Source organism: Carettochelys insculpta, chromosome 4 (assembly GCF_033958435.1).
Source record: "Carettochelys insculpta isolate YL-2023 chromosome 4, ASM3395843v1, whole genome shotgun sequence".
Classification (NCBI taxonomy): domain Eukaryota; kingdom Metazoa; phylum Chordata; order Testudines; family Carettochelyidae; genus Carettochelys; species Carettochelys insculpta.
In genome coordinates, this window is record NC_134140.1 from 129,825,907 (window position 1) to 129,850,343 (window position 24,437).

General features: G+C 45.2%; 1 protein-coding gene across 4 annotated transcripts in view; it reads right to left on the reverse strand.

The window, feature by feature from the left end:
- Nucleotides 1-24,437, reverse strand: part of ANKRD17 (ankyrin repeat domain 17) — a 159,931-nt gene that overhangs the window by 98,477 nt on the left and 37,017 nt on the right. Inside the window, exon 1 of one of the 4 annotated variants that reach the window (XM_074993803.1) lies at nt 24,300-24,413. The exons of 2 other annotated variants lie outside the window; for them this stretch is intronic. In XM_074993803.1, coding sequence (XP_074849904.1) covers nt 24,300-24,353 — 54 coding nt within the window. In that variant the 5' untranslated portion in view covers nt 24,354-24,413. Of the gene's footprint in view, nt 1-1,507; nt 2,328-24,299; nt 24,414-24,437 lie in introns of those variants that run through there. One more of the 4 variants, XM_074993802.1, reaches the window with a different exon arrangement.

Sequence of the window (24,437 nt, forward strand, 5' to 3'; positions counted from 1 at the left end):
AAGTGTTCCTGCCATCTTTCATTGATGCCCTCTTTATCTTTGACCAGCGTTGTGCTGTCTGATGAGAGCAACGGGGTAGTCCTTGGTTTAGAAGGTCCATAGTCTTAATAGCACTAAAGAACATCTTTGGAGTTGTGGGTCTCAGGATAGTGCTCAATTTCTTTGGCTTTCCTCTCCCACCAGCTGTCTTGTATCTGACGGAGGTCTTTCTGTGTTTTGCTCTGAAAGTGCTTGAAATGGTCCCGTTTGGAGGCTGAGGAGGGGTCATTCTGCCATTCAATAAAGGCTTTTCTCTTTACTTCCAGTGCTGAACATATTTCTTCTTGGTTCTCATCGAACCAATCCTGATGTATTCTTTTCTTTGGTCCAAGCAATGTTATTGCTGTGTCAGTCACTATCTGCTTGAACTGATCCCACTTTTCAGTTACAGTACCGACCAGTTGACCGTAGGATGTTAATTTGTCATCGAGACTCTTCTGAAAATCGTTTAAACATTGGGCATCCTTCAATTTGGCTATGAGACCTCACGATGAGCATGAGTCAACAGCATGACACGGCTGCAAAAAAGCAAATGTGATTCTGGGATGCATTAACAGGAGTGCTGTGAGCAAGACATGAGAAGTTATTCTTCTGCTCATCTCTGCACTGATTAGGCCTCAACTGAGAGTATTATGTCCAGTTTTTGGCACCACGTTTTAGGAAAGATGTGGAGAAATTGGAAAGGGCCCAGAGAAGAACAACTAAAATGATTAAAAGTCTAGAAAATATGACCTATGACAGAAGATTGAAAGAACTGGATTTAGTTTGGAAAAAAGACTGAAAGGGGACATAACAGCTTTCACCTGCCAAAAAGGGTGTAACAAGGAGAAGGAGAAAAAATATTCTCCTTAGCCTCGGACGACAGAACAAGAAGCAATGGGCTTAAATTGCAGCAAGGGAGATTTAAGTTGGACATCAGGAAAAAAATTCCTGGTCAGGCTGGTTAAGCACTGGAATAAATCTTCTAGGATGACTGTAGAATCTCCATCACTGGAGATATTTAAGAACAGGTTAGATAAATATCTAACGGGGTGATAGGGAGATGGTGCTTGATCCTGCTGTGAGAGCAGGGGATTGGACTTGATGACCTCCTGAGGTCCCTTCCAGTTCTATGATTCTATATAACAACATAGGATCTTCTTTATCTTATCCTATCCTATTCTTAGCACAGCAGCTGGCATCAGAACAGCAATAACACTGTAGAAGCATCCACAAAAATCCTGCAATGCTGACAACTTTAAATGTACAGTAATTGGTGTATTTGTTTTCATGTCACTTGGAATTCATCAGAACTGAAAAAGAAATTTAATCATAATTTACACCAATCCTTTTAAAACATGACAGGCTAAATTTTCTTATTTACACATTTCAAACAGCAGACAAGGCGGTACCATATTAGTATACATTTTTAACAATGAGTGCTGGGGTTTGGGCTTTTTTTTTTATGCATATTATGGATATATCTCACCGATATTCTCAAAAAATGCATACTTCTTCCTCATTGCAGACAGAGCACGGGGAAGCACAAGGATCAGATTAACATCACTTCACTCTGGAAAAACTGCATTAATGGCTGGCACTGACGATCCTCCTGCTGCAAGGACACCTGCATTATTACTGCAGTGTCACGGTTTCTATCGAATACAAAGTGTTAGCATTAGCATGTTTGCACATGAATCTCTCCTCTCATTGAGTACAAGGAAAAAGATAAAGACAACTACCAGGTGGTGAAGTTGCAAGGAAAAAGTTGTATTCTATCAGTTGCTTTTGCATGTCAAATATACCACCCACGTAGTCTGCTCAATATGCTGCAGCTCTTAGTTTATGAATAAGACAACACCTCCAACGTAACAAAGCCAAGCTTCCGGCATCAATTTAGCAGAATGATCCAAAAAAATCAATATATGGAGGGAGATATACTTATCTCACAGAACTGGAAGGGACCTTAAGAGGTCATTGAGTCCAGACCCCTGCGTTCACAGAAAGGCCTAACACCATCCCTTACAGAATTTTTCTTTTTTTTTTTTTAAGTTTATTTGCCCCAGATCCCTAAATGGCCCCCTCAAGAACCAAGCATATAACCCTGTGTTCACCAGGCCAATGCTCAAACCACTGAGCTACCCCCTCCCCATGCTTCTGAAAGCTTAGTATAGCTTGCTGTTAGCATTAAATGATTTTGTTCACACCCACATGACACTAAGCTTCCTTGACGTTACCACTGCAGTTAATAAATGTTTGTCCAAATTCATAGATAATTAAGACACTCCTTAGAGCAGACTGACAGCTCCCCAGCCCCACCTTCACACTTTCAATGAAAGATCCTATGTGCTCAAAAGAATGATCTTAGTCTTCATAAACTGCTGAACACTGTCAGTATATTTTTTCTCCCTTAAGCTGCCTCCCACTATCCCCCTGAATGAAAACTTCTCCTTACAGCAGAGCATAGCCCAAGGTAAGCTTTATTTAACATGCCTACACTCCAATTATGCATTAATACAGATTTACAAAACTTGGTAAATACAATTTAAGCCAATGTTTTAACCTACAAGGAAGTCAGAAAATATCAGATCTTTAAGACAAAGATTTCATAGTTATTATAGGGCTCAACAGGGCTATATGGCGACTAGGAAATGTCCTAGGAAACTGTTGTTTGGGCATGCCAAAATAACCAATTAATGCAAACCAAAGATGTAGTTTTAGATGACCAATTTGAATAAAGGACAATGCCAGTAACAAAAAAAAAAAACCTGCTAGCCTGGGGCTTGACTGACTACTAGGTCCTTTTTGCTGCTAAAATTCTTAGTTCTAGTGTTCAAACTGGTCTCTCTAAAGGAGTCCTAGAAAATATCACAGCAAACTGCTACTTGTGTACCACAACAGAAGAATTCTTAATAGTAGCTTTGCTCTGAGCTGGAGGAGTCACATTGAGAACCTTTAAATTTTACCATCAGTCTTCGGTTTTCAACTATCCTACTCCCTTTCCTACACTCCCTACCCACAGTCCTTACCTGGGTCCTGGTTCACAGGATTAACATTGCTACGAGAATGCTAATGTTGATGCAGACATGCTATGCTGCCCAAGACGACCAAAAGAATGTCCAATCTGAGTTCTCTGGTGAACAGGGAGGGATGTTAAGTGGATAGGCTGAACCTCCTCATGCAATCCTCATTACCTGAAATGACCAGTCAGGTCTCTACAGAGAGAGTAAAGTCTAGCCCAATATTCTTCTATGTTTGTGCATGTGAGACATGTGGCCAGACCAGCTGAAGGGAATCTAGAACCTAGCTCTTGAAAACTTTCTGCCCTCTACCTTTGCAATGGTCACCCAAATCCAGCAACCCTTAATCCTCAGGACTCTCCCATCAAGCAGTACTTGTCTGCTTGGACATTTATGTTACTTAATGACTGTTTAGCTGCGTCTACACGTGCACGCTACTTCGAAGTAGCGGCACCAACTTCGAAATAGCGCCCATCGCGTCTACACACATCGGGCGCTATTTCGAAGTTAACTTCGACGTTAGGCGGCGAGACGTCGAAGTCGCTAACCTCATGAGGAGATAGGAATAGCGCCCTACTTCGACGATCAACGTCGAAGTAGGGACCGTATAGACGATCCGCGTCCCGCAACGTCGAAATTGCTGGGTCCTCCATGGCGGCCATCAGCTGGGGGGTTGAGAGATGCTCTCTCTCCAGCCCCTGCGGGGCTCTATGGTCACCGTGGGCAGCAGCCCTTAGCCCAGGGCTTCTGGCTGCTTCTGCGGCAGCTGGGGATCTATGCTGCAGGCACAGGGTCTGCAACCAGTTGTCAGCTCTGTGGATCTTGTGTTGTTTAGTGCAACTGTGTCTGGGAGGGGCCCTTTAAGGGAGCGGCTGGCTGTTGAGTCCGCCCTGTGACCCTGTCTGCAGCTGTGCCTGGCATCCCTATTTTGGTGTGTGCTACTTTGACGTGTAGACGTTCCCTCGCTGCGCCTATTTCGATGTTGGGCTGAGCAACGTCGAAGTTGAACATCGACGTTGCCGGCCCTGGAGGACGTGTAGACGTTATTCATCGAAATAGACTATTTCGATGTTGGCTGCACGCGTAGACGTAGCCTTTGTGTTCTATCTCAGAGTTTAGCTTAAGCTGGTTTCCTCTGCCAAAGCCACTGAAGCCATGTCTACACTATGGGACACTGCTGTAGCTATGACAACATAAACCAAGCTTCGTAGACACAGCTTACCATGTCAGAAGTGGTTCTTCCATTTCTGAAAGAACACTTGACTCCCCAAATAATGGTAGCAAGAGTGAAAGAAGCACTCTTCCATCAACCTAGCTGAAGCTGCACCAGTCAACAAAACTACAGAACTCCGAGATGTCAATTTCTCAGACTAAACAGTGCTGCAGCCACATTTAGCTAAATTTTAAGTGCAGCTCAAGCCTCAGTCTGAAACTTAATGTCCTTTATTTTGATTAACCTTTTTTTTCCCTAAATTCACCTCTTGCTCCAGGCCTTCCTTAAAAAGACTCATCATGCAATCTTTGCAGTTTCTCAGGCAGACATTTTCTGTTCCACTCCTTTCAGGATTTCCTGTCGTGGATCAAGACATTTAAAGGGTGTATGGGATTCTTCACAACTATCAGAGATTGTCTAACTTTCTCAGAGCACTACACTTCAATATGCTTTAAGAAAAGTAGATATGAATGTTGTTTCCTACCCTTTCCTTGCTTTGCTACAGCTAAGAGATGAGCGATAATCCATGAGGCAGTGGTGCAATTTGAGAGGTCCTGCTGCAGCACAGATGAGGAGAGATGGAGAAGGAGAAAAGAGCAGCAAAAATCGCTCTGTGCCCCTCCAACAGCTATTAACACGTGCCCCTTCTCTAAGACCTGTGGCTCCAGAATCTGGTTGGTCAGTCATCAACATACTCACTAATATGAGGGTGACACGAAGACATCCTACTCATTATCAGTGACAGCTAAGAGAAAGAACATGGTCATACTATCTCTGGAAACCTCCAATCTCTGAACCTTTTGTGCAGTGAAAATAGCTGTGTTTACCTCATTTTTATCTTACATTAGTTTCTTCAGTGTCATATCCTAGCAAAGACAACACTTTGAAGTTTTAACTTCAGTGTTTAAGGTTTAGCTAAACAGATACACATATATTAAAACAGACCCTTTTTGTTACTCGGGTTTCATTTTGACACAAGTGTCTCAGTGAAAACTATATCTCTTTTAGTACTGAGGGCACAGCCCGAGACCTAGAGGCAGGTTCAGCAACATTTTTGACAATAAAGCTGCTTAACTAAATAAATTCTGACCACCCAGGGGAGTTGAGGATAGGTGCTTTTATTCCTAGGGGTAAACGTTATTTTTCGCAGGTGAGCCCAAGACTTCAGCTCCTCATTCCTTGAGGATGGGGAATGATCTTTGTTCCTTTACTCCTCCCACTGGCATTTCTCCCTCTTAATAAGCCTCTTTAGAATGGTTCAGATATCTCCTCTCTTCTGGTCAAACTCAGAGCATATTCAGATTTCCATGGGGCAATTTCCAGCAGCACAGAGACCTAGAAAGTTTCCAATGAGGGGGTATAAATATTTAAGCAGTTATGGTTTCTGATTCCAAGTCTCTGGTCTACACAGAGTTAATATTTTCTGGTATCCTTACAATATACTGGTATAAGTCAGCTAACCTCTTTGTGGTCTAATCAAATGACCCACATTCCACCCTGTGCCTCAAAGTGAAAACAGTATTTGTAATTGATCACAGTTCCTCCTTCCAGGATCTCATTCATGCTTCTGCATCACTCCTGCAATCACAACAAAGTTACTCTCCAGGTTTTACCCTCCCTAGGTTTTAGACCCTGATTTAACTTTGCAGCAGCAGGGGTAGCTAAAGCACTAGCACTTGATAACCTCCCAGCCAAACCAGTCAATTACCTGTCAGAGGCTCCAGGATCCACTGTTAAACATAAAGGAGCTGGGGAATGTTTTTTTAAAAGTGTTCAACAAAGGAAGAGGATGAGCTTTGTTTAGATATAAAATGAGAACAATCCGTCCTGAAAATCTGTACCAACATTTCACCTTATAGCCAAAAAAAGTAAAGTTGCCAACATAAGCCAATTATAAACCTATGCAGTGTAGCCCTCAGAAGTCTGCAAGACTACTTCAGTTTGCTTCTGCTCGTTTTTTTCAAATAGCTAGAGATTAAAATTAACAAATTGATCACTTTCAGCTACACTTTTGTCAATTCCCTAAGTCACTGAGGAAGCATTTGATCAAGGCAACAAAGGGAGTCATAGCAAGTTATTGTGGGGAGGGGGTGAGGGACTCAAATGGAAAGCTGAGGAAGGAGTTATAAAGAACCATACCCCCTGCAAGCCAGCCCAGTGGCTTTAATAATTGTATCAAGTAGCAGAAATAATACCACTTGCCCCAATCTGTGAACTCTGGAGTGGTGCTAGGTCAGGGGTTAGCAACCTGCAGCTCCAGATGCCAAGGCCAACTCCTCTGCAGCTCCCTCTCCTGCCAGCACTAAAACAGCAAAACTAAATTTAATTGGTTTAATGGCTGGCAGGGTGGCGGGAGGGATCTGGTCACTAAACCAACTGAATTTAGTTCCGTGATTTCAGTGGCAGCAGGAGAGGGAGACACACAGAGCCCCTCACTCACCCAATTACCTGAGCAGCCACACCGCTTCAGTGGGCATGGCTCAGTTCACTCCCGCCAGCAGAACACCTCCACACAAGCCTTCCTTCTGCTGGGTGCACATGGGCTAGTCCAGGGGGCCAGTCTGGGGCTGAGATGGGCTAATCCTGGGGATGGGGAGGGATAAGCCTGGTGATGTGGGAGCAGGTTTGCAGGATGGGGGCAGGGGATGAAGCCCAGAGATAGGGGACAAATTTGGGGCCTCAGGGCTGAGAGGTAGTAAGATCAGGGCAAATCTCAGAGTTGAGAAGGGTAGTGCCTGAGAACTGGGGGCAGCATGGAGGGCTAAATGAGAAAGAGAAGTTACTCACTTGTAGTAACAATGGTTCTTCGAGATGTGTCCCCGTGGGTGCTCCACAGTAGGTGTCGGGCTCGCCCAGCACCGCAGATCGGAATTCTTCCAGCAGTTTCCACTAGATCGCGCATGCACCGATGTGCGCCTCTCCCTTGCGCACCCTCGGTCATGTGCACGATCCGGTCCCCACCAGTTCCTTGACCAACTGCCTCGGATGCTCCTGAAAAACACCGGACAGAGATCCGAAGCGGGGAGGATGGGCCGGTAGTGGAGCACCCACGGGGACACATCTCGAAGAACCATCGTTACTACAAGTGAGTAACTTCTCTTTCTTCTTCGAGTGGTTCCCGTGGATGCTCCACAGTAGGTGACTACCCAGCAGTAACCCCAAGTAAGGAGGTGGGGACTCGATTCATGTGCAGCTTGCTCCTGAGAGGACTGCTGTCGACAGACAGGTATCCTCATCGAACACCCGATGCAGGGCGTAATGCTTGGCGAAGGTGTCATAGGATGACCAAGTCGCCGCTCTACAAATGTCTTTCAACGCGATTCCCTTGAAGAAGGCCGTTGATGCCGCCACCACTCTGGTGGAGTGAGCCCTAGGCGGGGCTAGCAAAGGGGTCTTTCGAAGCTCGTAACACAGTTTTATACAGGACACAATGTGCTTTGAAATTCCTTGGGAAGAGAGGCCTTCCCCTTTCCACCTGGGAGCGAGAGACACCAGAAGCCTGTCCGTTTTCAAGAAGGACTTAGTTCTGTCTATGTAAAAGGCCAACGCCCTCCTCACATCAAGGAGATGCAGGCGCGGCTCCTTGCTGGAGCTGTGAGGCTTCGGGTGAAACGAGGGTAATACTACTGGCTCGTTAATGTGGAACTCTGAGGAAACTTTCGGAACGAAGGCTGGGTGTAACCGTCCCAAGATCACCACCTCCTTCGAGAATATTGTGCAGGGCGGCGTTGCCATCACAGCTGCGAGCTCGCTCATCCTGAGGGCTGATGTAATCGCAAGAAGGAAGGTTGTTTTCATGGTAAGTAGTTGGAGGGGTACCGTGGCTAATGGTTCGAAGGGTGGTCCCGATAACGTGTGGAGTACGAAGTCCAAACTCCACAACGGTGGTAGCGGTTTTCGAAGAGGGTACAGGTTTACCAGCCCCTTCAAGAACCTTGTGATGATAGGATGGGCGAATACGGTGGGCCCTTCCTCTTTGTGCCAAAAAGCTGATATAGCTGCGAGGTGGACCTGTAGCGAGGATAGAGAGAGCCCGTCTCATTTCAGGTCCAGCAGGTATTCTAGTATTACAGTTATAGGAACGTCAAGAGAAGCTAACTGTTTGGCAGAGCACGAGGCGGCAAAGTGTGTCCATTTCTCTTCGTAAGTCCTCCTGGTGGAGGTCCTCTGGCTACACTCTAAGACTTGTCTTACTCCCGCCGTACACGTGCTCTCTAAGGAGTTGAGCCATAGATTAACCATGCTTGTAGGCATAGTACCTGAGGGCGCAGTTGCACTACGGACCCCTCAGCCTGCGTGAGTAAGTCCAGCGTTACCGGTCAGGGGAGTGGTGGACGATCCGACATGCACAGAAGCAAGGGAAACCATTGTTGTCGGTCCCAAGTTGGAACGATGAGTATCATGCGAGCTCTCTCCCTTCTGGCTTTCTGCAGAACCTTGTGGATAAGTGTTGTGGGGGGAAACGTGTAAAGTAGAGGGCCCTTCCATGAGATCATGAAGGTGTCCCCCAGGGACCCCCACCATATTCCTGCTCTGGAGCAGTACTGAGGGCACTTCTTGTTGTACTGGGTGGCAAACAAATCGACCTGGAGAAACCCCCAGGTACAAAATATGCGTTGTAGCAGGTCAGAGCGGATCTGCCATTCATGCACGAGTGCAAAGCGCCTGCTCAGTTGATCTGCCTTCACGTTGTGGGCGCCCGGCAAATATGAGGCTTTCAACGTTCTTGTTGGCAATGCACCAATTCCACAATCGGACTGCTTCCGCGCATAGCGCACGGGACCGTGCCCCTCCTTCTCGATTGATGTAGAACATGGTGGAGGTATTGTCGGTATTGATCCCGACTACTTTGCCGTCCAGGTATTTCCAAAAATGTCTACACGCATTGAACACTGCTCTGAGCTCTAGTATGTTTATGTGCAGTGTCTGTTCCGCGGGGGACCATAGCCCTTGCGTCACCTTGCTGCCAATGTGCGCTCCCCATCCTATGTGGGAGGCGTCAGTTGTAAGAAAAATGGAAATTTGTGGTTGGTGGAAGGGCACTCCCACTAGCAGGTTCTTGGGATCTGCCCACCACGCTAGCGACTTCCGTACCTCCATCGTGGGCGATACTACCCTGTGGACGGTATGGGATGCCGGTTTGTAAATACTCGCCAGCCAATGCTGCAGGCTTCGCATGTATAACCTGGCATTCTGTACCACAAACGTGGCGGCCGCCATGTGCCCCAACAGTTGCAGGCATGCTAGGACCAGCACCGGGGGACTGTACATCATGACTTGCACCAAGGATTTGATGGTGTGGAAGCGGGCGTCGGGCAGGTATACTCTTGATGCGATAGAGTTTATGCGCGCCCCATCAACTCTATATCTTGCGTGGGTTCGGTCTTTGACTTTGCAAGGTTGATAACTAGGCCCAGCGAAGTAAACATAGTCGCAGTGACGCGTATCATGCGTAGGACCTCTGCCTTTGAGGCCCCCTTCAGTAGGCAGTCGTCCAGATATGGAAAGATAAACACGCCCTGCCTGTGCAGGTAAGCTGATACCACTGCCAGGGTTTTGGTAAAGACTCTGGGTGCCGAGGATAGGCCGAACGGAAGAACCCTGTATTGGAAATGTTCCCCGCCGACCGTGAAACGAAGGAAGCGTCTGTGTGCCGGGTGGACTGTTATATGAAAGAAAGCGTCTTGTAAGTCGAGGGCTGCAAACCAGTCTCCATTGTCCAGTACCGTAAGTATGGAGGCAACTGTAACCATCCGGAAACGCTGCTTGAGCGAGTATCGGTTGAGGCCCCGTAGGTCCAAAATCGGCCTCCAGCCTCCTCTTTTCTTCTTTGTTAGGAAGTAGCGTGAGTAAAAACCTTTCCCTTGGAATTGTTCCGGCACTCTTTCCACCGCCCCTACGAACATGAGGTGATCTACCTCCTGCTTCAGCCTCGCCTCGTGAGAAGGGTCCCTGAGAGGAGGCCGGGTGGGAGGTTTCATCGGTGGAAGCGACTGGAAGGGGATCGTGTAACCCGTGGCTATAATTTCCAGCACCCATTTGTCTGTTGTGATTTTTTGCCATTGGGAATGGAACGGTTTGAGGCAATGATGGAACATGAGGTGAGAGTGGCACTGAGCGATGGTATTGATAGTGCAGTCCTCCACATACCCGTCCAACTTGCTGCCTCTGGGCTTGCCCTGAGATTGCACAACTTTGTTGAGAATGTCGCCTGGGGGCCCTGTACTGCTGCTGCTGTTGATGGCACCCTTGGTCATAGCCTCGCTGATATTGTGCGCGCTGTGGTTGGTAAGCGTAGCGCCTTTGCTGAGGATAGAATTTCTTCTTCTTGTATGGAGGACTGTAGATACCCAAGGTCTTAAGCGTGGCGCTCGAATCTTTGCTAGAGTGGAGGACCGAGTCGGCTGATTCTGCAAACAGCTTTTGCTTGTCAAAGGGAAGATCCATGATCTTCGCCTGTAGATGTCTGGGGATACCAGACGTCTGTAGCCAGGATTCCCTATGCATTACCACTGCTGCGGCTGTTGAGCGTGCTACTGTGTCTGCCACGTCCAGGGCAATCTGAACTCCCATTCACAAGGCCACATAGCCCTCCTGGACGATCGCCTTTAACACTGGCTTCTTGTCCTCCGGAAGGGAATCCATGAGAGAGGTTAGTCTAAAGTAATTGTCAAAGCTATGGTTTGATAAATGTGCTGCGTAGTTTGCCATTCTCAATAATAGGGTAGAGGAGGAGTAGACCTTCCTGCCGAACAGCTCTAATTTCTTAGCATCTTTATCCGACCCCCCTGATTTGTACTGAGACGTCTTCGACCTCTGCTGGGACGATTCGACCACCAAAGAATTGGGTTGTGGATGGCTAAACAGGAACTCCATGCCCTCGGCTGGGACGAAGTATTTCTTATCTGCCCTTTTGTTCGTAGGCGGAATAGAGGCTGGAGTCTGCTATATGTTAGTGGCTGACTCCATAATGGTTTCGTCCAGTGGGATAGCGATTTTAGATGAAGCCGGGGATCTCAAATTTTTCAGGAGTTTATGATGCTTCTCCTGTACCTCTGCTATTTGAATGTCCTGCATGTATGTTACTCTTTTGAACAGCTCTTGGAATTGTTTAAGGTCATCCGGAGGGGAGACATCCCCGGGGACAACTGCCTCATCTGGGGAGGATGAGGAGGAACCGCTGGGATAAACCTCCCCCAAGTCCTCTGGCTCCCGAGTTCGCTGGTATGCTTGCTCCCTCGTGGGCTGTAAAGGAAAGTCTCAGAACTCTGGACCTAATTCCCCCTGGGACAGCTGCATTCCTCTCCCAGAGCGAGAGTGTACACGGGAGTATTGGCGAGGAGTGGGAGGGGATCTGCCCCTGGATCTAGACCTCCGATGTCGGTGTTCAGTATTATGAGGATGGCCATAACAACATGGACAAGGGCCCGGTGATGGACACCTGGACCACGATCGGAGAGCGTACCCATGATGTCTGGGAGAGCAGGATCTCCGTGACAACACTGATAATGGTGAAGCTGGTTTGTGATAGTACTCACAGGGATCCATAACCAAAAAGGGTGAAGGTGGCCTGAGCCACAGCGAAGGTGGTTGGAGGAATGGAGAGGGAAGTCTGGAATAGGCCAGTGGAGTTGCCGCCTGGTGACGCGGCGTGTGTTTCTCGGGGGGGTGGCGGGGGGCGCTGGGTGATAAGGGCATTGCAGCCCTGTCTGGAGATGGACTGAGGTGCCGGGTTTTGGCTCTAGCTTTCCCCCGCCCCTGCAGGGTGGGCACCACCCCCTCCCGTGCCAGGGATCCCGTCCCCGCTGTCGGTGTCGCGCGGGTAGCTTCCTCCGGCGCCGATGGGCCCCGTGCTGGGTGCTCCTGTGCCGTCGGCGCTACAATAGCCGGTGCCGCATGAGGCGGCGCCACCGATTCTGGCGCTTGCCACGTTGGCGCCCACGGCGCCCTCTGTGCCGACTGCTGCATGGTCGGAGGCCCGGCCCCGGCCACGTGCGCAACTGCGCTGCTGCTTTCATCAGCCCGCGGCTGAGGGCTCTGCGTTCCGCTCATCCTGTTCGCTGGAACCGCCGGCAAGGATCGAGCCAGGGAGAGTTTCTTCTTCTTTTGCACAGAGGGGGTCAAAGACGCCGCCTTCCTTTTATGTGACCCAGAGGGCCCTTCTGTGTGAGGCTTCTCCGGTGGCTCAGGCTGGAGGGCCTTATCAAACAAGATCATTTTGAGCCTCATTTCTCTGTCCTTCCTGGCCCTGGCTGAAAGCTTAGCGCAGTGCGAACACTTCTGGGTAACATGGGACTCCCCCCAGCCAACGAATGCACTCACTATGCCCATCAGAGGCCGGCATAGCCTCGTGGCATGACTCACACTTCTTAAACCCCGAGGACGCCATCGCGGTGAGTCTTTACTGTTAATCAGGTACTTAGCCGCTAATCAGTGTGTTCTACAACCCAAACTAACATTCACGGCCTTCAAGGTAGCAGATGGTTTAAACAGCCTTCTTTGTCTGCTCCTCTTCTCTCTACTATTTGGTATGCTTTTTTTTTTTTTTTTTAACAATAGGAAAAACACAACGAGCTATCAAGGAAAAACAACTATCTTATCTGTCTCAGGCTTCAGAGCCGGAGCGGATTCCGTCTGCTGCTGTTGGCAGTTGAGAAGGAACTGGCGGGGACCGATCGCGCACATGACCCAGGGCGCCCAAGGGAGCAGCGCGCATCGGCCCATGCGCGATCCAGTGGAAACTGCTAGAAGAATTCCGATCTGCGGTGCTGGGCGAGCCCGACACCTACTGTGGAGCACCCACGGGGACCACTCGAAGAAGAATATTGCTCCTTCCTGCTTAAGAGCAGCATTTTAGCTGTCCTCATTTGCTCTCCAACCCAGGGTGAAAGTAACAAACTTTCTAAGTGGTACAAATCATCCCGGGTGTGTCATTCTTAAAATAAGGGTTACAAAACATAGGGTTGGACATTAACAACTGTGTTGTATTCACACACATTATGACTCTTCAGGTATTGATTTGGTAACTGAATTTGAAAACAAATGGCTCTTCTGGCTATTCTGATTGCAGACCTTGCGCTAGGTAGTGGAAACTCCCCTCCCTCATTGTAACCAGAAGCTCTGGAGGCTGTATAAGAGGCGGAGGGTTATAAGATTGCCTTTTTCCTTCCAGCAGCTTGCAAAAGTAAAGATTTAAAATAGTGCGTTGACAGCTACTAGCGAAAGACTTATAAAATAATGAGCCTCCTAAGCAAGGACCAGAAGAGCATCCAGGCAGACATTCTAGATCCCTCTTTTTCTGCCACTTAAGAGTATCAGAGAGGGCTGCTATTTATTACCTTTGACTAGAAGGGTTAGTCCCTTCTGCTAAGTGTCAAGTAATTTCAAGTCATGTGCTACATCTTTCTCCTCACCCAAGCTAATTTTTCTACCCTACATTTGGAAGAGCCATATTTGTCTGAGAATCACCTTTAGGGGAAAAGAGACCTCAGAACAAACCTCCACATCCTGCTCAACAATATAGCACTGTAGCTGTTACATGAGTGAGGAAATTTCTTCCTTGCTTTAAGCAGAACACTATAACATGCCTGGCCACTGGATGACATTTATGCAATCATCACTTTTCCTCAGGCAGCGTCGGCTCTGCTGGCTTGGCCACGTCCACAGGATGAATGATGGAAGGATTCCAAAAGACATCCTGTATGGTGAGCTAGCTTCTGGCAAAAGACCTCCCGGACACCCCCAGTTGCGCTACAGATGTCTGCGAGAGAGACCTCAGAGAGGTAGACATCGAGCTGGACAACTGGGAAGAACTAGCAGACGACCGCAGCAGATGGAGGCAGGGGTTACACAAGGGCCTTCAGAAGGGCGAGATGAGGATCAGACAGCTAGCAGAGGAGAAGCTAGTGCACAGAAAGCACACTAAGGACTTGCCAGACACCCACCACATCTGCAAGAGATGCAGCAAGGACTGTCACTCCCATGTGGGTCTTCACAGTCACAGTAGGCGCTGTAAATGAAGTCCTCAACTGAAACTATAAAGGGCACGATCCATAGTCTATGCAGACTGAAGGATGCCTACTACTACTACTTTGATTCAAAATAAAATACAACACTTGCAATTTATCCAGTCTTAGGCAAGACTGTGCATTAGGATATAATTCCATTTTGCCTTCAGCTTCAGCTGACAGCTACTTATTGATGTAATTGTAGAGTACTAAATGCAAAGCTGTTCATATGTTCAACGTGCTGTACAAGCATCTGCGATAGTCTAATATAATCTAAAATCTAATCTAATTTAATTATTATATAAACTTTGGGCTAAATTACGTTTCTGGATAAAATGGAAATTAGAGAAAAGAATGCCATTTAAAATGCAATGTTTTCCTAACTTGAGGGACATCATCATCTGCGAGCCCTGTTAACTTAATAGTCTAAATAATTTGGGGCTGGGATTGATTATGGCCACCCCTTCAATCTACTTGAACATACACTTAATCCACCACTGCGAGAGCACTGTTATGTTTAGGAATAGACACCGTTCCCACACAAATTGTGAAACTGGCTGACACTGCATATAGGAAGTCTGTGCACGCACGCACGCACGCACAGAGTGAGGCACATCGGTAGCCAGGACTGATATTTAATAAGATGAAGTCTTCTAAAAGTATGAAACTCAGAGACCTTTAAAGAGAGAATCCAGAAAAGGATCTGCTCATGAGAGTATAAGATTAGAAAGAAAAATAAAAGGGAAATAGGATACTTCAGGTTGTTAATACAGTAAACCCTCACTTCACGCATGTTCAGGTTGCGCAAAACTCACTCTAAAGCAAGTTTCACACAACTTGAAGATGGAAGTGCCTAGCTTCCCACAGCTGCAGGCAGCTAGGCAAGCTAAGAGCCCCTTCCCCCTACCTTCCCAGAGCAGTGCTAGGCACTGCTCTGGGAAGGTTGGGGGAAGACTTTTAGCTCCTCTAGCTGCCTGCCGCTGTGGGCAGTCAGATGGGCTAAAAACCCCTTCTCAGAGCAGTGCTGCTGTCAAGCTGGCAGCAGCTCCACTCTGGGAAGGTAGGGAGAAGGGTTTAGCCCCTCTAGCTGCCCACTGCTGCAGGCAGCTAAGGGAGCTAAAACCCATTCTCCCACCCTACCGATCAGCACCCTCCCACCCCACCAAACACATTACAGACCTACACAGGGCTCGGGCTCTAGCCCCCAGCACAGCAAACAGGGCTTGGGTTCCAGCTCCCTGCACACCACCCCGTGGACCCTGCTCCAACCTCTGCAGACCCTGCTTCAACCCCGGCACACCAGGCCTCAACTCCACCCTCCCACCCCCACTGCAGCCCTAATGCACCCCAGGCTTAACTACACAGCCCCAACCCACCGCCCAAGCCCCACCCCACCTTATTTGAAATTTGGGATACATGAGGATTGCGTAGAACGCAACCCTCACGTATCCCAAGGGGCTACGGTACAGAAATAAAAAGATATACGTTACAAATGAAAAAGAAATTAAAATTTGTTTTAAATTTTATGTGAGCAAGTGTAAGTATAATGTATGATTAATGTACATTTACAAAAGTTAAAGGTTCCCCCTCCCCCCCCTTTTTTTTTGATTAAGTTCTGTTACAGCAACCAATTTATTTTGCATTTGTATGTCACACACCATATCTTTGACCCCCTACCTCACTTATAATTCCCCTAGGCACAAGGAAAACACTTTGTCCTTTATCTCATAGTCAAGCTTTCAGAAGTCTTACCATGCATCCACAGGGCATAGGATAGAGTTTACATCCTCAGTACAGTCAGGCTAGTTTGGGACACCAAGCCATACAAAAGGCAATCTGTTGCATAATAGCAGGGCATGAGGAAGGAGGGAAATTTGCATGTTTATAGGCTTTTCTGTGGTGCTTAGCACTGTGATAACTTAACTCACAAACCTTGAAAGGCTTATTCTCAACACTCACTTTTGAGGTATGGAACTATCCCATCTTACAGATGGTGAAACTGAGGTCAATGTTGAAGCCTAATTTTCATGTAACTGTAGACTGAGTGACTCAACTTGACTCACCTCTTAAAGACTCTCCGTTATCAGAAAATACAGGAAAGCCACCTTCTAAAGTACATGCAAATAAAAAGCAGTCAAGTAGCACTTTAAAAATAAAACTATTTTACTAGTCCTTAAAGTGCTACTTGAATGCTTTTTGTTTTGATAGTGTATAAACTAGCATGGCTTCCTCTCTGTTACTATGCAAAAAGTGAGCCTGAGATATTTTTAAATAAGTAATCTGGTGTTTGGCTACTAAATACCTACTTAGGCAACTAATGTCTCCACACAGACTAGCATCAATGTAATTAAGCATATTTTTAATCTGATTTAAGACAAAGCAAATTTCTAGATACACAATTTTGGTTTAAGAGTTTTGTTTTTGTTTTGTTTTTTAAATTTTGGTTTAAACCTGTAAAACTCTGAGTTAAACAAATAAAATCTCCTAGTTAAACCACAGCAAACACCACTAAGGGCACTTATTTCAGTTAAAAAAGATGTTTTATCTCCCCTTTGTAAAATGTTCTTCAAGAGGTATTCCACTGTGAGGGCCACAGGGTGCGCCATATGCCTGAAACCTGAAGATTCTCAGAGTCTGTTAGCCCACACCTGTTATTGCACCATTCTGAACAGAGAGCACAAGGAGCAGCATGAACCAATCCCCTCTCCAGCTCCTTTTCTAGAGCAAACCAGTTGTAATCCAAAGCCGCTAAGCATGTACTGCCTGAAGTACTGACCAACCCCTCTCATGGATGGGAGATGGCAGGAACTCTATGGCATCTGAATTTATGATTCAGAGAATCCAATTCTTATTTTTCTCCATGTATGGGGAAAAATGGGCCAGCTGCCCAACTAATGGAAGCTCAGGGTAGAAGGACATGGTTTGTGGGTCCATTTGCCAATTTCAGAGATCCCATAAAAATGTGTATTTTTTTCATAGAATATTAAGGATGGAAAAATACAAAGGAGGAGGAGCAGTCTGCTCAATTTTTTGCACTCTCTTCCATGATATTCTCCAATAGCAGCAGGTCTAACTGATCTAGCTTTATAAGGCTGCTTACTGAACTTTCTCCTGCGAGGAGAGGTGTAATTACAGAAGGATAATGGTGTTACAATTGCATCTTTTAGTGAGTGTAATGACTTGTCTGCCTTTTGGCTGAATAAACTCTTCCTTTCAAAATTAAGGGATTCACAGTGGCTGGTACCTCTGAGAAGCCCTGAAGTACGAAGTCTGGATTCCTACTGCAAACACAATAGCAGTTATCACTTTTCCTCAGGTTATATCAGCCATTTCTATATCCTTCAAGAGGGATGATCTAGCCACCAGCTTACCATCTTTGATAAGGCCTTGAATTACACTGTCCTCCTGGGGGAGCCTGCCTTTAAATATCACACACTTGCAATAACTGTCAGTCCTACTTTGCCAGTAGCACTCGATAATAGCTACTCAGTAGTGCAACCTTGTTGTGGTAAATATCTTCTTCTCCCAAAAGGTCCAGGTGTTTTGCTTCCTTATCTGAAAGAGTACATCTACTATGTTGTTGTCCATTCCTTTGAACAGCACCAACCACCAGCAGGGAGTTTGGAGCAGGATGAATAAATGAGAACTGAGCTCCCACAACTAGGACAGGGCATAATTTCTCTGAACTTTTAGACATGGGTATGTAGTGGGAGCATACCTCTCCCCCACTTCTCCCACACATCACTTTCGCTAGCTTTAGGAGAACCTCATTCACCAACAGTCTCATGCCATTTGGTCCTGAACTTTGCATACTGTTCAGGAATTTCTGGGATAACTTCAAAATGTCCTCCATACGAACCTGAAGCTTCTCAGCAACACATGTTATCTCTTGGAAATGTTTGTAGTGATCATGCAGTGATGGTGATACTGGAGTGAATGCCTTGCCAGAAGACAGTGACATATCCATGGCTACGTCTACATGTGCACACTACATCGAAATAGCTTATTTCGATGAAGCGACATCGAAATAGTCTATTTCAATGAATAATGCCTACACTTCCTCCAGGGCTGGCAACGTCGACGTTCAACTTCGACGTTGGGAAGCACCACATCGAAATAGGCGCAGCGAGGGAACGTCTACACACCAAAGTAGCACACATCGAAATAAGGGTGCCAGAAACAGCTGCAGACAGGGTCACAGGGTGGACTCAACAGCAAGCCGCTCCCTTAAAGAGCCCCTCCCAGACACAGTTGCACTAAACAACACAAGATCCACAGAGCCGACAACTGGTTGCAGACCCTGTGCATGCAGCATGGATCCCCAGCTGCCGCAGCAGCAGCCAGAAGCCCTGGGCTAAGGGCTGCTGCACACGGTGACCATAGAGCCCCGCAGGGGCTGGAGAAAGAGCGTTTCTCAACCCCTCAGCTGATGGCTACCATGGCGGACCCCGCTATTTCGACGTTGCGGGACGCGGATCGTCTACACATGCCCTACTTCGACGTTCAACTTCAAAGTAGGGCGCTATTCCCATCCCCTCATGGGGTTAGCGACTTCGACATCTCGCCGCCTAATGTCGATTTCAACTTCGAAATAGTGCCCAACACGTGTAGCCGTGACGGGCGCTATTTCGAAGTTGGCGCCGCTACTTCGAAGTAGCATGCACGTGTAGATGCGGCCCATAAGACCAGTGGTAACCAAGGATCCAGTTCTCCTTTTCCTTCTTCCAGGGATTCCAGGCACACAGGCTAGTGTTTGGGAGGAGACGGAGGTTGACAGACTGACTGGAACCATACAACTCAGTGCAGTCCCATGATCCCCCATATAGACAGTAGGATGGGAACCTCATGGGTTGTAACACTTGCTTTGTAAGGCAAGGCACACCAACAGTTCTAGGGAAGGAATGCCCCCTACAATGTAGTGACAAACAACAGATTTTGTATCTGAACTAACCTCCCTTTGTATGGGTGATACCAATCACTCCTCACAATACTGTCTGCTTCCAATGAAAGAACAGAGTAAAATGATGGTCTCAAAATCACTGAGGAGCACTGGTGCAAAAGTAATGGAAGTGTGTGGGGCAGACTGGGAAGTGGTGTCTTCAGTAGTGGTATACTCCCTAGACATGGGACAAAGGCTATTGTCTTTCCATACCAATGGATATGGTTTTGGAATTTGGCTTCTGAATTCAACTGTGCCAGTTCCATCGGTATTTCTGGCTCTTTGTACTCAACTCCCCCTTTGCTAGTACAATCAGAAGTGTGTGTCTGGACTTCATCTGACTCAGTAACATCATCGCCAACATGTTCTTAGTCTTCTGACCTTCACAGTGGTTACAGTGGGACCAGCATGTTAAAATTTAGTTGATTTAGACTAAGTCAGGGAAGTTTTCTTCTTAGAGGAAGATTTGGAGGGAGACTTCAAGAATATAGCATGTGTCTTTCTTAAGCACAGAAATCCTTACTTCTCTCTCTTACTGATCTCTGTATCAGAAGCAACAGTGCCAAGTGATACACTTCTTGATATCTCTGCCCTGTGTACACAGGGCTCTGCCCAGACTTCATCATACTTAGGTCTCATCTCCCACTACATCAGAAGTTTTCTGAGCCTTAACTCTCCTACCTGGAAGGTCTGGCTGGGAAAATAGTAGCAGATACTACACTTCTCAGAGTTACACAGTTCACACAGTCAGTACAGGAACCTCTGATGGACATCATGGGAAAGCTCTTGGATAAAAGTAACAGCTTTATATTCAGTATTCATAGCACAGTTTAATGTCCCTGCTGAGAAGTAAGGTGTGTGGAAGTAACCAAAGAAATAGGATAGGGAAGGATGCTGTAGATGCTTCTTTTTCTAAATTAAAACAGCCAAAATTATCTAATAAAACTATTTTTAAATTACATGCAGATGAAATCTAAGGAAGAGCTCGGATGGTACTCAAGCATTCCATCTCAGACCACATGGACATAAAATGCAATGGCAAAAGTGGTTGGTCCAAACCACTCCTGTAGCCGTGTCTCAAGGCATAAGAAGTGAAGTGAAAGAACACAGTCATCTGGAGTACAGGCCTACCCCACAGTGAAAACACACACTTGAGCCAACACTTGAAGAAGTGGTTTGTTATGGTTCAGCTCATGCTAAAGTTTAAGCAAAACTGAAAAATGCCACCAAAATATCAGTCTACACAGGAGTTTCCACAGGCTAAAGCAATTTAATCAAACCTGTGCAGATCATGTGTAGACAATATCCAAGACCCTTAAATCAAAATAATAGTGTATATACATTAAAAAGTCACATTTCACCCAGATTAATTCAGTTGAACCAGTGGACACTTGTATTCAGAGAAGACCTCTGCCAGTGACCTGACTTTCAAAGGTGCTAAGAACTTAGCACTACCTATGCAGTCAAAGGGAACTGCTTCAGATCTAGGGCTTTTGACAAAATGGCTCTTTTGATAGGTGTCTACACAGAGATCCAAAAGCCAAGCTTCAGGCACCTCTTTTTGAAAATATGAGCAAGTTGCTTAGACTGAAAGTGATTTAGGAAATCTGAATCCTCATCAGGAAGAGAACCAGTTCTCCAAAGTCTCAGAGTAGCACTGACCACAAGATCATTCTTCTTGTAATGGCTTTCTAAATTACCTCTTGCTTGCTGACAGAAAGTATACCAAGCTTACTGTAAGTTAGGGCTAGTCTACACTAACAATGCCTTTCCACTGTTCCCATACTAGCAAAGCCCACTAGCAAAGGAACAACATATACCAGCTCTTTACCCTGCATACTTAAATTATCTCCCTGAATGACATGGCTATACTACCAAAAGTCATTCTGTCAGCATAAAACATGTCTATTTTGGTTTACTTGCTGACATAGTTACGTCAGGTCATGGGACAAATTTTTATTCATTCCTATCCAACACCACTTTCACGGCAAAGTGTTGTAGTGTAGACCTGATCTCAGCAACTATATCCAAATCTGGGTCAATGCTGCAGCACATCCACATGTTGGACTAAAATTAGAGTTTACCCTGCATAAAAGTTTGCATGGCTGTGACAGAAAATAAGTTACCTACTATTTTGCTTCTTTGAAGATATCACTACATGGGATTCTCTCTATAGGTCCTGGCCTCTCAGTTGAGATGCCCCACCCCCCATCTTCACCTGGCAGCACAATACTCCACTGTAAGAACCCTGGGAGTATAGTATCTTTAACGAAAAGCATGATACTGAAGTATACGCTTCTGTACAGGATATCCAAACTATTAGAGCTACAATTTAAATCCTAATATAAAACTAGAAATTATTCAGAAGCAGAAGCAAAAACTGGTACCAGAGTTTCATTCAACCACAGGAGGGGGAAAAAATATTGTTCATCAAGCTTCTATTTGAAGCAACCTTCCCCATAAACAATTTAGATAAATGAACAGACAAAAAACACACAACACCCAAAGACTGGATTTCACATACAAGCCTCTTTAACTCAATATATTCATGGGGACCTTTCACAATGGAACAAGGTTTAAAATGAATGTAAAGATTTATTTAGCAGTATTTCATTTCCTATCATGACCTATGTGGTTTAGGGTAGAAAGTGCTACCCCTCCCACTCCTCCAAACAACCCAATGTTGCTTCGAGGTCCTTACCCTCATTCTGACATTGGTGTATAGCCACTGAAATAAGTGCCAAAATTGCCACTTTATCACTGCAATATCTGACAGAACCCCAGCCCAAACACAAACTTTCAAGTGCTAGTTAGTAATAAGTTATGAAAAAGCACAAAAGTAATTTTTTAAAAAATGCCAAATCTGAACATTCCTATACCCCTCAATAACGAATATTAAAGGCATAAGAAAGCAGCATATTTAATCCTGGGACTGAAACATCACATGGTATGGATCCTTAGATATTTTACATGTAGGGAAGTCCAATGTGCCAATTCTGTCCTGATTTACCCACATGTAACTTCAGTTACTTCAATGAGATAGAAGTGAGGTTATGTCAGCAAACTTTCACCCAAAGACTGATACTCAGCCAAATCTAGTAGGATCTGTGAATTTTTTCATGTGAGTAAATATGGAGATGCTTTAAAAACAGGAAAACTTTAATATCTGATGCATCTGATGAAGCGGGTCTTTGCCCACGAAAGCTTATGCTCCAAAATATGTGTTAGTCTACAAGGTGCCACAGGACTCCTTGTTCTCGAAGATACAGACTAACAGAGTGATCTCTCTGATACATATTCCTCTTTGGTTCACCTGATGCACATGCACTCAACTATTTAGTTTACCTATAGAGAAGACACAGTGAACACAATGTGTTTGATGGGCACATTAGTTTACATATTCCTCCTCCCAACCTCTAACAAAGAAAGCAATGACATTTTAAGCACAAATATTTTATGCACATAACAGGAAAAAAAATCCCTTCCAGTCTATCAGTTGTTCACATGTTTAGGAAATACAAAACATTATAGCTTTTCATTTGAATTTATGAACTTGGGTATACTGAACTTTTGAAAATATCCTGAGTAAGGATAAAAAGCTATTTTAATGCATTTCTGTTCACAAAATTGGAATTACTGAAACAAAAAAAAAAAGATTGATTTGAATTATTATTCCTATTCACTTCCATATTCTACAAATTACCAAGGAATACACCATTTAAAACAAATGCAGGAGCAGTAAATGTAAAAACAAATACAGGAGCAGTGTTGCTTTAAGATAACGCATGGGTTTACCAGGAAGATTTGATAGCATTCTGCAGATACTGTTAGAAAAGGGAGCTGTCATTTACGTAAACAAACAGAATCTGGTTCTCTTTTAAAAAGGCAAATAAAACAAGGCCACGAATATTTTCAAAGATGGACAAAGGGAAAGCAGTAGTAAGAATTAAGTATCCGTACTGCATATTTATTTCAAAAGTGGATTGAAATAATGAAGAAAGAATCACAGCACATCCCGTTTTCATACTGCAGAATAGCTAGAAGATATAAGGATCTTACTGCAATGTCAGTTCCAAGCACACACAAGGGCTCCAGAAAATGCTCATTGATCATGCAGCACTTTAAAATGCGCAGGAGGCCTCTTTCCTCTAACCCCTCCCACAACAGCCTTATAGTAATTGAGAATTCTCAACATCAGTACCACTCATGTTAAAAAGAAAATCATTCACATCCTTGGCCTTTCTTGAGTTAACAGCCTACAACAGGAGATCTACAAATCTAATTGTTATTTAAAATCTGCAATAACTCAATATTGTATTCTAACCTAGTCCAGGTCAATTACACCAGAAATAATTATTTCTTCCCTTCATCTTTAGATTGCATAAAATTCAGTTGATAAACAGTCCATAACAGATCAAAAACAAAGTTTCTTTTTATAGATACACAATCAGATTAACCATTCTGATGCACTAAAACAGTAAAATATCAAAGTATATATTTCATGCTCTGATAAGGCAATCACCAAGATTTAGGATATCAGGATTTATAAATATCCTAATTCCTCTTAAAAATAAGAGTACCGTATTTAGACAGATAACCATATCCAAACAGTATGGACCAAAAGTTTATGTGGCAATTCTCATCATTTTATAGATTTGATAATTTATAATGGACACAAATAAAAAAGCAGTTCGTTTAACCAGCAACATAAAAGCACTTTCAGGTCTTTATGTAAATTAACTGTGTAAAATGGAAGATACTAAAACCTTTGCAAGCTGCTTTGCATACCCCACCTTCCAATGAGTTAATCTAAAGGTCACAAGCAGGCAGGCATTTTATGAAGTCAGAGGTCCCTTTTACTCTTCTCTACCACACACTCCCACTCACAATTTATAATCAAATAATGACATGCTAATATTCTGCTAATTCAGTAGCCATCTGAGCATCACATCTAACAAAACAAGGACTATGTGCCTTGCTTTAAATGCATAGCTTCTCTTCCCTTCCTCCCTCAACTGAGTAATTTGTAAGCATATTCCCGTAGACAGGATTGCTTTCTTCAGGCTTTCAGCTTTCACTGCAATTTGTACACCAACTCCTACCTCAAGGATGTCTTCTAGAACATATGCTTCCATCTCAGCCTCTGTTTCCACCATGTTTTATCAAACTGCCATGTTTCTTACTGCACTATGATTAGATCACTGCCAGCAGCAACACTCCTCTGTGTCAGCAAGGGAACA